The sequence below is a fragment of the Carica papaya genome, chromosome 8 (assembly GCF_054855325.1).
Source record: "Carica papaya isolate Zhongbai chromosome 8, ASM5485532v1, whole genome shotgun sequence".
NCBI lineage: Eukaryota > Viridiplantae > Streptophyta > Magnoliopsida > Brassicales > Caricaceae > Carica > Carica papaya.
Genome location: NC_142316.1, coordinates 34,265,564 through 34,278,810, shown reverse-complemented (window position 1 = coordinate 34,278,810; position 13,247 = coordinate 34,265,564). Strand labels below are relative to the sequence as shown.

Here is a 13,247-nt window from a genome sequence, read left to right as displayed (position 1 = left end):
CGCGCCCCCATTTCGTCTTTGTTTCTCGCAGAAAGCAAAAGAGTGACAGCGAAGAAGACACAACTCCGTTCAATTTAGGGTTAGGGCTGTCCCTAATCCGGATACCGTCGTTCCGGTTCGATTTGGGTCAGAGAAGCGAAAATGGGCGCGAATTCACTATCAACAGACTCAACCAACGACCTCGATGAGCAGATCTCGCAGCTTATGCAGTGCAAACCACTTTCGGAGCAGCAGGTATCAATTATCCTCTCAAGACAGAGGGCCTGTTTGGTTTCCGAGAAAGTCCAGGGAAAATAAGTAAAAGAGCTTGTTAAATTATTGACATTATTCGTTTTTATTTCTGCTTTTATTCTTTCATTTGCAGAAAGTAAAATAACCCAGCGATTAAGACGATACGTTCTCCAAAAAATGAGAAATAGTCGATCATATCATGTGTTCCTTGATGCAGATTAGTTGTTAAATTTAATAATTGAATCTTCAGTTACATTTAAATCTGCTTTTGGTTTAATCTATGAAAAAATTACGACAAAGGAAGTAACAGTCTTGGATTAATGGAAATTTTGTCTATCGTGTTTCCATAGGCCCTGCTCTGCAGAGTAGTAGAAGTAAATGAATATCGTAAGAAGCATTGAAACGGTGGAGGACTACGAGGGGATGAAATTCTTTAGTAGGTTCAGTTAACTGCTGAATATGACTTTATCAAGTGGAGCTGTAGTTACCTTCTTTTAGAAAAAAATCCGTTTAAGGGAAGTGGAGTTATAATGAATACGTGTTGTTCTTGAGTCTAAGGTGTGTAAATATGTTTCATTGCCGGTATGGTACAAGATATTAGATATAAGATGCTAAGGAGCGAGAAATTGGCTTTAAGGATAGAACTTTATCAAGTGGAGCTGTAGTTACCTTCTTTTAGAAAAAAATTCGTTTAAGGAAAGCAGAGTTATAATGAATACGCGTTGTTCTTGAGTCTAAGGTGTGTAAATATGTTTCATTGCCGTTTAAGGAAAGTGGAGTTGTAATGAATACGTGTTGTCCTTGAGTCTAAGGTGCATAAATATGTTTCATTGCCGTTTAAGAAAATTGGAGTTATAATGAATACGTGTTGTCCTTGAGTCTAAGGTGTGTAAATATGTTTCATTGCCGTTATGGTACCAGACATTAGATACAAGATGCTAAGGAGCGAGCAATTGGCTTAAGGATCAAGCTTTTTTTTGAGGATTTTTTGTTGAACTTAAGTTCTAGTATTTCAGTGGTGTGAAGTTGTTTCTGTGATGCCTGATAAACAATTCTGGATTGTTTTGTGCAGTGAAGAATCTTTAGATATTTTTTAACTCCAGTATTTTCATGCTGGGTTCAATTTTCTGTATACATATATTCACCTGTTTAATGCATTATTCTGGCTGCTAGCTAGGTTGGTGGGGTTTGGGTCGTATTAGATTCTTTGTAATTTCTAAAATTAGCACATTTTTCGGGTCTAAAATTTTTTCTTAAAGTATGAGGGAGAAGAGAAATAACCTGCTTTTAGAAAAGGGTGAATCTTAACAATCAGAAGCACTTGGTTTAGCATCTGCAACAAGAAAAGCAGCATTTCCCTCCAAGATCCAGTCAAATGAATTACCTGCTTAACTTTAGCATTAAAAGTTTGAAGCCAGTGAAGATCTTTATAGTTCAGGATGTGGAAAAGGGAGGATAAAGAGGTTGCTATTCGAAGCCAGTTAGTTTTAAAAGTTCGAAGATCTTTATAGTTCAGGATCTTTAAAAGTTTGAAGCCAGTGGGTTTTCTATTATCATTTCATTTCATAAAGAGCTTGCTATTTGATTATCATGAAACCCGGCAGCCAGTTCACATTTGAATCATGAAAGCCATAAGGTACAATGAAAAGTCTCAGAACTAAAACCGCACAGGGGAAAAGATCTTGTTGCATTTCATTTTCCTCTTGAGCTTCCTGTTTAATATTTTTGCGTGCTTTAATTGCAATAATGTCAATGTGGCAATTGAATAGTCCCTTGTTTTTAGTACAGCTTCTAGGCTGCCCTTCTCCTTTCTTCTTGTAATTAAGAGAGATGGATTCATGCACATTCTTGTTTTAATTCTATGCTGTAGGTTCGAGTGTTATGTGAGAAAGCAAAGGAGATACTAATGGAAGAAAGCAATGTCCAGGTTTGCTACAGCCTTTATCCTTTCTACAGCTTACATTTTCTGCTGTTAAAAAAATCTTTCTGTTAGAAATATTTTTGTTTCTGATTTGTTTCTAACAGTGGGTTAAATGAGTGCTCTTGGAACTATATTTCTTATGTCTTCCTGGCCACGGGAAAATCATTCATTTGAAGATTTTTATTCATCTATCAAATATGGTTCCTGGCAATTGTCAAACCTGTATTTTCCTGCAATTCATCTTATCATTTCTACTTCCTCATCTTTCTGTGGATGAAAATTAATTTTCTTCAATATTTCTGTACTACAGCCTGTGAAAAGCCCTGTAACAATTTGTGGCGATATTCATGGGCAGTTTCATGATCTTGCTGAACTTTTTCGAATTGGAGGAAAGGTATCAGCTCTAACTATGTCCTTTTCTTATTTGGTTCTTATGTTTCAGCTTAGGTCATCTAAAATTATTAGTTGAGACCTGGAAAAGAAATGCTTTGAAGGTTGAAGTGTTATGGAGGTATTATAGTTAGTAAATTGTACCTGTTAAAATGACTACTGGTCGTTTAGTGTTGCTTGGATACTTTTGTTTCTTCACTCAAGCAATAAATGATATGTAAGTTTTATTTCCTTTCCTCTTTGTCTTTCAGAGTCCTGAACTGGAATTGTTTTGGTTATTTTTTAGTTGGTTATCAACTTCATTTTATTAGAAAATGTTCCTTATGATTATACCTGGATCGTTTTCTTCTGATTAAGGTTGGTCCTAATCAGCTGGGTGCATAAAGTCAATCACAAGATCAAAACTTAAATTAAACAGGAGGGCAATTGAGTATAGGGTGATTTTAACTTCATTATCCAACTATCTAGTGTTATATTTTGGTCTTGAATCATTTCAGTGTCATCATTTGTCGTCACTAAGCATTAAACTAGTCTGATACATATCACAATTTGTAATTGCCCCCTACATGGACGACTATCATACCAGAAAATTTGTGACATGTCACCCACCAACATATTGAGTGGTCATATCTGGTGGTTTTGTCTTATAAACAGCAACTGCAAGTGGTCAGTCACAACTGACCACAACGCTAACTGTTTGCAACCAGTTTATGTGTTGATGGGTCTGATAATAATTGCTTTTAGGAGACAAAAACCTAGGTGGTGCCACCCGTGTAAAATCACAAAACCAGTAAAGAAAGTATCTATAAGGTTCTCTAAATCCTCACCATGTATGGTCGGATGCTTTGTTAACAACATACTCATGGAGTTGAAGCAAGTATCACTAGTTAGATCCCAAAGCAACTTATTTACGATACCCAAACAGGTGATTGGTGGACACTAACAGGAAATTTAATGGTTTAATTCAATATGTAGTGACAGATTCATGAAATTGAAATGACACAATACATTGGTGGCAAATAGAACATTTTAAAATTCAGCAACGAAATTGCAACTCACCCTGTACTTAAGTAATATTCCATGCGACTGACCCCAAATAGAATTTCTTTGGTTCTTCTAATTGCTTTCGAATTTTATCCCCATTGTGTCTTTAGATGTGTGGAAGATTGAAATGTACTGTGCAGAACTCTAGACTTGTTTCTTTTATTTGGTATTTATTTTTTTTCAATTTTTTTGCTGTAATAGATATTTTTAGTCACTTTCTTATGTTGAACTGCCTTTCTCCTTAAGTCAAAATTCTAATTCTATGACTTTTCATTCTAATGGACAGTGTCCAGATACCAATTACTTGTTTATGGGAGATTATGTGGATCGTGGCTATTATTCTGTTGAAACTGTTACGGTATGTAAATTTCCTTTTCCTTTTTCTTTTTCCTGCCATAAAGATTTTAACTATATTCCTAATGCAGCACAATTTTCTTAGTCCAATTCTAAATGTTATTCCTATTTCAATTCTAAGTGTTATTATTTTATTATTTTTGGTCTTTTCTAGTTCAAATCTAAGATTTATTTTAGTTTTATACTTTCCTTAGTATTTCCTACTTCTAGTCGGGTTCTTGTTACAAACCTTATAAAGGGATTATTTGTAACAAGTTTAGATAGAACTTAATACAATTCAGCATTATTCTTTGAAGTTCGAGCATTTTTTGAGAGTTCAAACAAAACTTCCACTGCACCAATTCCGTATTAGAATTGTGCTTTCTTCTAAATGCTTTTTCTCTCCTTAGAATAAGAGAACCATGGTGATGTCTCTCAACAAATTCCATAATGCTAGCAACAACTTGATATGTGGAGAATAGCCATTCTTGGATTTGAATATGATTATCTTGTGCTTTGTTGACTTAGTAGACAGACTTCATATCTGGGAGCACAGGATGAGTGAATCTTCAATCAGCAAAGATTTTGTAGATTGAGAATTTAAGCTATTTGCAATGACCCATTTCCCATTTGCTACTGTCCTTCCCCTTTACTGATATTCTTCTTCAAGTTGTAGGTTACAGTATTTTGCACCTTCTTTCATGTGCATGTGTGTGAGTATGTGTTTTAGAGTTGTGAATTTGAGTGTCAGAATTTTGTATCTTTGAAGTGTGTTAGAGTTGTGAATTTGAGGTTTAGGCCATGTTGACTTCTATGCATGTTAGGCCCTCTTTCTCCTCGCTCAGTTTCTTTATTTCTGTATTTTAGGACATAAAATTCAAAAAAAGGACATAAGATTCCAGGCCATTTTGATATTACTCATTGTGTTTGCGTCCTTTGCATGAGTTAAAACTTTAAGTTGTTTGATGATAATAGTTTGTTTGGTATTCAGCTTTTAGTGGCGCTGAAAGTGCGTTATCCACAGAGGATTACTATTCTTAGAGGAAACCATGAAAGTCGTCAGGTATGCTCATTTGTTCTTTATTTTGTTTACTTTATTTCTTTTTCTTCCCTTGGTGAATCCAGTATACGGTTGGATATGAATAATGATGCGAGGGTAAATTTTTATGCATATCTCTGATTCCAGTAGCATGATGTTTTCAATGTCCTACCAGATATATTTGTTCTTGTATATTTAAGTTTCCATTTTAGCATTATCATGTGACTTTTGGATCATAGACTTTTGCAGTGAATATTATGCTAATCATTGCCTTATTCATTCCCTTTTGGCAGATTACTCAGGTTTATGGATTTTATGATGAATGTCTGCGAAAGTAAGTTTTATTTGCATGTATATGTCTGTCAATTTTTATCCAATAATCTTCTGTTTACCTCCTAGCTTATTATGAATTCCTTGTGTAGAACTTATTTGTGTCCTTTTTTTAGTATGTTTCTTTTTTATTACTTGTTATTGTTCCTGTCACAGTTTTTCTTAGAGAAATTTTTATCAATTATTATGATGAAGTTGAAATGTTCATCATGTTGCTAACAATGCCCTGATACTTATCTACAACTTACAATTTTTTGATACACCATAACTTGGATAATTATAACATGGTTTGCACATTGAAAAGACTTGATGCAGTTTCTTATAATATTTTTTCTTTCTAAAGTAAAATAGGATTTACTAAATTTTGACCGTGTCAAATTGAAATTTAAGGATAAAATTTCCTAAATAACACTTCCGATGTATCAAGTACCATCCATATAAAACCTAGGGACTTCCACCTCAATTATCCTTTTCTTTTTCTAATATTCAATCTTTTGAGCAGGTTGAGATACTGATGGTATCGTCTTCTTTGTTAGATGAACTTGTGTGGCCGCTTGATATATCTGTCCTTGCTGCCATGCAAATTCTTCTATGTATTAATAGTAATAATCATTTATTATATGATTTATTTACAGGTATGGCAATGCAAATGTTTGGAAGATCTTCACAGACCTTTTTGATTATTTTCCATTGACTGCCTTGGTTAGTATTTGACGACTGGTGTTTGCTAGTTCTATTTCAAATGATATACACTTGGATTTGCAATGATAAAAAAAAATTGGGGAGTGTACCAATTGTTGGCCTATGAGAAAAGGTGAGAAGGGCCAACCTATGTGACAAACTTCTTCTAGGGAACAAATGCCAGAGGAGTTTGTATGAGCTCAACTACCAGGCTTGAATTTCCCATAGGGAACTGCCCTTGAAACTGAGGATTTCAAAGTTCTTAATATTAGCAGTTGGGCTATCTATTTGTTTAGGTTATGCTCTTTAAGTACACTCATTTGCTTCAGAATTTATTGCTAAAGTAATTCACTTTGTCATTGACTTGGTTTTGGTGCATAGCTAACGAACTTAAATCCAATTCTTTTTTAGGCCTCTTTACAGTTCCTGAAATTGCTTTTCGTAGTCGATAGATCTTTCAATGTGAAAAGATGTTGCATCTATGGAAAAGCATTAGTACTACTTTCTTGACTTTCTGATGCAATGCATTACATCCCCCACGTTCTTGCCAATAATTTAGCTGGGCTAGTGGTAAGGCAATGCACCTACAAGAAGGCATATATGATTCTTATGGAATCATTTTTCAGCTTTGCTCTTGGCGTTTGGGAAGCTAGAAGGCTACTGCTGAGAAAACTCAGTCAAAATGGTATTTGGCATATTTGAAGATTGATGAGTTTCTGATAATACATCCATTTAATTATCGGATGAAAGATAATGGTTTTTGGAGAAGTTCTTTAAAAAAAAGTTTTTGGAGGAGGGTAAGAAAACCGAGATAAGTTATTGGTGTTTGCTAATTTCTGTCTTCTAGGAAGCTGATTGACGGTATAGACTTGTGATCATCTTTGTTGCAGTGATTTTGATGGTTGTGAATAGTAGAATTTCTTAAGTGTAATCTGCCTTATTCTGCCAAATCATAACCGTGTTAATTGAAGGTTATTCTGCTTCAATTTTAACCATGTTAGTTGAAGGTTTTAATTATTATTTGAACATTGCTGATCATTAGTGTGTTACAGGTTGAATCAGAAATATTTTGCTTGCATGGTGGATTGTCCCCATCCATTGAGACCCTAGACAATGTAAGGAACTTTGATCGTGTTCAAGAAGTTCCGCATGAAGGCCCGATGTGTGATTTATTATGGTCTGACCCAGATGATCGATGTGGTTGGGGAATATCACCTCGTGGTGCTGGATACACTTTTGGCCAGGTTATTATTAATAAGCTTTCAAGTTGCAGAGGTTGCTATTTTTTCCACTCTCCGTTTCCCACGGTTCTCTTTTTAAGTTTGCTTTCTTCTATTTGTTTCATCTGATTTTGTAGGATATATCTGAACAATTCAATCACACAAACAACTTAAAGTTGATTGCTAGAGCTCATCAGCTGGTCATGGATGGGTTTAATTGGGCACATGTAATGTGATTCTACCCTGGGTCTTCTTTTTGGCCTACTACTTCAGTATACAGGGGTTCTCGATTTTGGTTTTGAACATGAATTGTTTTCCTTGGGGCAGGAACAAAAGGTGGTTACCATATTCAGCGCACCTAATTATTGTTATCGTTGTGGAAATATGGCCTCTATTTTGGAAGTTGATGATTGCAAGGGCCACACATTTATTCAGGTTTGTCTCACTCGCATCATCAGTGTCTTTTTCCAATTGATGTTTGCTATGTTTGAAGGCAAAACCCTTAATGGGAGGTTTTGGAACATCTGCTTCATTCTGTGCATGTGTGAAATTTCTAAAGTTATGAGATGAATTTTCTGAAGTTATTTGGATGCAGTTTGAACCAGCTCCTAGGAGAGGCGAACCTGATGTCACCCGTAGGACACCTGATTACTTCCTTTGAAGTGGTTGCCTTCACTAGTCCAGTTTCGTTTACTCTGCAATGCTTCCTGCTTCTTCCTCTCCTCAAATTTAGCTGGCTTTTGATCATTTTAGCAGGCCTTTGTCTGGTTGATGGCAAGTTCAATCTAAAGCGTGTAAAATATATAGCCAAAGAAGATGCATTTGATTTAGCTTACTCTAGAAAGCTTGATGGATTTTTGCTGAGAGCTTGCCTATCTGATGAGATTGACAGCACCAGGATGTGTTAATTGTGTAGATATTCTGCTTCTATTTTGTTTATCATCCCTTTTCTCTTTCTCCCTCGCTCTCTTATTATATCCTTATGGGACCTAAAGAGGAAAAGGATTTATGTCTATTGGGTGATCACTGTCTTTTGTTTACATTTGCTTCATTTTTATTGAACTGATGATGTGATGTTCTAATCTAGTTTGTCTCATATTCACCGGGACAATTAGGGTTGATGACAAGTCGAGTCAAATATCTGAATGTTTAAATTTGATTTTCTCCAATGCTGTCATGTCTGATCTTGGTTTGAAACTCAACTTGAACCTTAATTTAGGCTGTAGTTCAGCTTGGGCCAAAATTTTCTTCTGTGATGCCTCTGTTAGGATGTTTTTTTTTTCTTCAACAGCATTTTATTGTCATTGGAATGTTCGTTACAACTTTTTAATGGTATAAATGGGTGCTTATTTCTCTTCCTAGCTCCTTCATGCATCTGAATCACTGCTTGAGTTGTGTCCTTAGTGAAACTAAGATATGTAAGTCAAATTTTCATTTGAAAATCTCTTGCCTTGATGTAGAACCCGACTTCAGTTGCTCATGGAGTTGGATCCCTGCCATTCTTGTTGGAAATTTCTGCATTTGATTTGTTGTAAGATTGCGAGTTTCTCTTGAATTGGCTTATCATTGTATAGCCCTTAGGACTTTATAATGATTAATTATGATGCTAAGTTATGCCAAAAAGATGTGTTTGGCTGAACAGCCATGTTTTTCAATTCATGCCAAACAAGCAATGCAGGTTTCAGTCCAACAATTTTATTTGATTTTATTTTTGGTAGAATTAAGCAATACTAACATTTTAGCACGTTGGAATTCTTCCTGTTCTAAATCCTACAACTGTTTCGTATTTGTCAGACGCCAAAATGGTTAAAAATTTATGTCAAAACTTAAATGAACAAAATATCGAGATCACTTGATCGATTTTCCCATCAATTACTCAGTTTCATTGTGTTTTTGAGTTCTTTTTCTTGTTTTAGAAGTCAGTTCTTAATAAATACATACTCTTAAGAGTCTTTGTATAGGAAAAAAAATGATTATGCTTCATTAATCGAGAATATATGTCTACATGATAAACATAGTACATTCCACCTGAAATTTGTTGATACATTCCGAACATTATAAACTCAGATGAGAGAAAAGAGAAGGGACCAGATCAACCACTGACCATGCAAGACCTGCGTATTGGACAAATCTAATACCTGTATCAACATCAAATGAATCCTGGTTGCAGTACACAAACAGATTCTGGAGATAATTTGATTGCTTTATTTCATTCGATCTTTTTCCAGTAACGGGTTCCTTAAGCATGGGGATATAACCTGACGATTTTATTGGGATGCCCAAGGTATTCGCTACGATAGGAAGAATCCATTTTGCGAGAGATTTGCTGCAGAACTTCACAATGAGTATTGTTGGTATCCCAACAAGTACTCTCCCCAAAAAGGCAGGTATTGTCAGTTGTGGAGTAAAAATACGCGGAACTGCTTCATGGTGAAACTGGTGGTATGTTAGCTGGATCCCGGACACCTGGATAACATTGTCATCTTAGTTGCATGAATAATTCAAGAAACGAATTGGCAATACAAGAAGATAATCTTTTAATAATCTTTTTAAAGCTGTTCTTCCTCCAACACTTCCTATATATATATATATACATAAGTCCAACTCAACGAGCTACATAAATTTGTTGGGTCTCATCTAATCTATAATTGTCAACCTCTGAAGTTTTATCCTCTATCTAACCTCGAGCTGATTCAAGTAGTTGCATCTCTTAGATTCAGCTACTGTATTAATGCCCTTTCACCCACACAATGCGAACACTATAAAACATCCTTAATGTTGAACTTCTAGTTGTTAAGCAAAACCAATACATTATCATATGTTTTTAGAAGTAGACTCAAAATAAATCCCAGGCCATACACACCGAGATACAATTTCACCTTGCAAGATATTTTTGACTGACTCGATGCTTATGCCCTCAAGTCTTACTGTTATGAAAATTCTTTTCAGTACTTCGTAACAGTAAGCAGAATGCAAAAGCTCTATTTCCCATCAGCTCCCAAAAAAACCCCCCCTCTATTTCCATCCATGCCATATGCAAATTTTGCTTTTTATACTTTGGCAAATGATGATGAAGCATATATCACAGTTGATATCATACTTTTGAGCTCCAGTAAATAGTTTTAAGAATCCCAATTTTCTTCTTTGATGAATAGATAACCACATATTCGATTACGCAATAGCTTTCACAAATTTGGTGAAGTCAATTATTATAATAAGATTTATACAATGAAATATAAATTATGTCTACTAAGTCCCTTTGTTTTTACAGTCTGAAACAAAAACCAGGCATTGGAGTCTCCAACCACATTCAAGGAATCACTTGCCAAATCTTCAACCCATGACATTAAATTTTTTTAGGGCATATTATGAGCAAGATATCTAGAAACCTCAATTCCTTTCTTGGAAAAAATATAAGCTCATATCTCACGACATTTATTAGATGTTTCGCTATTTTGGTTATAGAAAGCAATTAAGAAGCTATAAACTAATAATTCTTCTATAGTGACAGTTTATGCTATCACCTATGTGGTGCAGTGTCACAAGCTCTCCAACTTGGACTTCAATTACTCCGGTTTGGGTCTAGTGTTTATGGAATGCTCATTTGAGCTAAGCGAAACCAATGTTTCTACTGTAGGATATAACATAATTATGCCATTCTTTTTCTAACTTAAAATCAGGTAACGATTGCTTACAATTCCCAATGCAACACCATTGAATGCTGTGTGGTACTCAAAGCTTGGAGTTGGAAGCTCAGGAGTAGGATAAGCAAAGAGTAGCATGAAACTCAGAATTGCCCAAAAGGATGTAACTGCAATAGTGATAACTTGCTTATCAGAACTAAGTTATAAATTGTGATAAACTTAAAATGTCCAAACAAATAGAAATCTTTCTACCAAAATAAATTAATAGAATTCCACTTCTTGTCAAGCAAAAGGATAAGAATTTGAACAAGCACTCAACAGAATTCATTTGTTGACATTCTCTTTTGGAATAAATACAATTGCAACACCAATCAGGCTTCAAACTGCTTAAAGGCTCCAAATCAATTTAATCAGAAGTACAACAATTATTATCTGTATCTTACATAAGTGAGCAAGCCCATAATCGTCAACTATCATAAAGTGGCATCACCCAGAGTTGTTAGTTTTATGCTATGTGGTTTTGCAGGCATTCCTCCTGCCCCATGTGCTTCTAATTGCATATGCCATGACCTTTTTGAGGATCTTATGCATTTAAACCCTCTATTTTGTCTATTTGGGTTCTTTTACCTTAATTGCCTCCTAGATTCTCTCTAATTAGCTTTCTAGGGCAGTTAATTGATTTTGAAGGAATCAGCAGAGTTGGGAAAATGATTGCTGAGACTAAGTCCTTTGTAGTTTAAAATCAGAGACATGTTATGATGAGTATGCATACCATTTTTTCCAGAGATTATGAAATTGTCAACATAATTGTGTACTGTGAGCCAAGATGCAAGGATCATTAATCCAAGGGCAAGACCACCTATGATGTCGACAAAACTGTGCATGCCAAGGTAAATTCTTCCTGCAAAAGAAATTGCTGTTTGGAAAGATAAAAAAAAAAAAAAAAGAGGTAATATTGGCATCAGCAGCTAATCCAAAACTAAATCTTACCTAGACCAATAAGGCCCACAAGCACACAAACAAAGATAATTCCAGCAACCGCCCTGGATATGCTTTCATTTTGGGAATAAGATAGGACGTAATGCAGTAGATATCTGGAGTATCACCAGCCAAGAAGAGATCATCAATTACACAAGAATATTCTACAACTGCAATGTTGCAAGACAGAGTATCTGGCGTGTTCACTATAAAGTTTAATCTTTCAGCAATAAGTTAGAAGGCTATTCTCATTCACTAAGCTCAGTAAAAACATAAGCTCTACATTAATGGAGAGAATTGGGAGCTTACCCTGATAAGCAAACAGTATTAAGGGTATGTGAAGAAGGCAATCCATATTCCATTGCATTTTCTTCCTCATCTTTTGTAGCAGTTACCCTCCTAACTGGAGGGCAACTGGGTCTAGGAGCTGATATCACATCCTAAAACATACATGAAAAACATCAATCAGAAACCAAAAAAATAAAAAGCTTTATTGCTCATCTTCCTCCATCCAGAAAAGGAAAATAACATAAATTATGAAAAGTGCTACCTTTAAACAGTTCCCTAAGTAATCACAGAACGCCGTCAGAAGGGTCATCTGCCTAGCCAATTTGCCATGTCCAGTCTGTACAATAAAATACCAATATATAGAATTACATTATAAAACAACCATAGTTCAAAATGCAGAATTAGTAGTTTAATCATCCCAAACTTAGGATAGAGAAAGCATATACCCAGAAGAGTAAAGGTAGAAACGCAGTGTAAAAAGGCACAGAAACAATGCAGGACAACCCAGAGAAAACAGCATCCCAGATACTATGCTGATATTTCTGCCCAAAAACAAAAAAAAAAAAAAAAAAAAAAACCCATCAAACCAAAACATGAAATCAACCCCCAAAAAAAAAACCACCACATGGGTATTATGTAATTTTGGCTGCATGCCTGGATCTTCAAGATGAGATGGGTGCCAGTAACGACATGGTGAGTGATCAGAGGTTGAAGCACAGATCTAAGCTTCTGGGTCAGATTGAAATATGAAGAAATCAAAATCCAAGAAACAATTCCACAAAGGGTTACTCCTTGCCACGCCGCTGTGCTCTCCATTCCCTTCACTTTCTCTCTCTTCCCTTCTTTTCCCTCTTCTTCCGAAGAGGGAAGAAACAGAGGCGGACACAGAAAAGAAAGAAATCAGGAAGGCCGAAACGATTGAGAAGAATTTGCAGTTAGAGAGAGAAACTAGGTGGCAGCAGTCCTCCTTCCAATTTTTCTTCTTTTGAAGAAGGGTCAAATTCTGGGACGTAGAATTTGTGTGATTATTTTTATTTATGGGTAACTAATTGGCTCTGTCTGGTTCTAGGTGGCTGAAGCTGAAGAAAAGTAGAGTCATCTGGGGCCGCCTGACTAAATTTAGACTTATAAATGATGTTGTTATTATT

General features: G+C 35.5%; 2 protein-coding genes across 4 annotated transcripts; one reads left to right on the top strand and one right to left on the bottom strand.

Moving 5' to 3' along the window:
- On the top strand, positions 1-8,146 carry PP2A-4 (protein phosphatase 2A-4). 2 transcript variants are annotated; one of them, XM_088210060.1, is made up of 12 exons: positions 45-234; positions 1,597-1,601; positions 2,109-2,158; positions 2,463-2,546; positions 3,873-3,944; positions 4,911-4,982; positions 5,252-5,292; positions 5,924-5,990; positions 7,022-7,213; positions 7,327-7,416; positions 7,517-7,624; positions 7,785-8,083. In XM_088210060.1, the coding sequence occupies exons 1-12, from the start codon at positions 185-187 to the stop codon at positions 7,848-7,850; spliced, it is 897 nt and encodes a 298-aa protein (XP_088066186.1). In that variant the 5' UTR covers positions 45-184; the 3' UTR covers positions 7,851-8,083. The 2 variants fall into 2 exon arrangements, with proteins under 2 accessions (XP_088066185.1, XP_088066186.1); XM_088210059.1 differs by lacking the exon at positions 1,597-1,601 and having other exon boundaries at positions 1-234; positions 2,102-2,158; positions 7,785-8,146.
- Positions 8,147-9,151: 1,005 nt separating this feature from the next.
- Positions 9,152-13,060, bottom strand: SPP1 (Phosphatidic acid phosphatase (PAP2) family protein). 2 transcript variants are annotated; one of them, XM_022038331.2, is made up of 8 exons: positions 12,754-13,060; positions 12,546-12,641; positions 12,362-12,436; positions 12,121-12,251; positions 11,824-11,927; positions 11,606-11,749; positions 10,885-11,000; positions 9,152-9,655 (listed from the first exon to the last, which is right to left on the bottom strand). In XM_022038331.2, the coding sequence occupies exons 1-8, from the start codon at positions 12,913-12,915 to the stop codon at positions 9,245-9,247; spliced, it is 1,239 nt and encodes a 412-aa protein (XP_021894023.1). In that variant the 5' UTR covers positions 12,916-13,060; the 3' UTR covers positions 9,152-9,244. The 2 variants fall into 2 exon arrangements, with proteins under 2 accessions (XP_021894023.1, XP_021894024.1); XM_022038332.2 differs by having other exon boundaries at positions 11,606-11,734.
- Between the last annotated feature and the right edge of the window lie 187 nt (positions 13,061-13,247).

Bases quoted from the DNA above. Each gene is read 5' to 3' on its own strand.
- PP2A-4 (XM_088210059.1), top strand. From the start codon at position 142: ATGGGCGCGAATTCACTATCAACAGACTCAACCAACGACCTCGATGAG. The intron at 7,214-7,326 runs GTTATTATTAAT...CTGATTTTGTAG, and splicing joins CTGGATACACTTTTGGCCAG to GATATATCTGAACAATTCAA. The intron at 7,417-7,516 runs GTAATGTGATTC...TCCTTGGGGCAG, and splicing joins ATGGGTTTAATTGGGCACAT to GAACAAAAGGTGGTTACCAT.
- SPP1 (XM_022038331.2), bottom strand. From the start codon at position 12,915: ATGGAGAGCACAGCGGCGTGGCAAGGAGTAACCCTTTGTGGAATTGTT. The intron at 12,642-12,753 runs GCATGCAGCCAA...GTTTTTGGGCAG, and splicing joins ATCTCATCTTGAAGATCCAG to AAATATCAGCATAGTATCTG. The intron at 11,928-12,120 runs GTAAGCTCCCAA...GTGATACTCCAG, and splicing joins AATACTGTTTGCTTATCAGG to ATATCTACTGCATTACGTCC.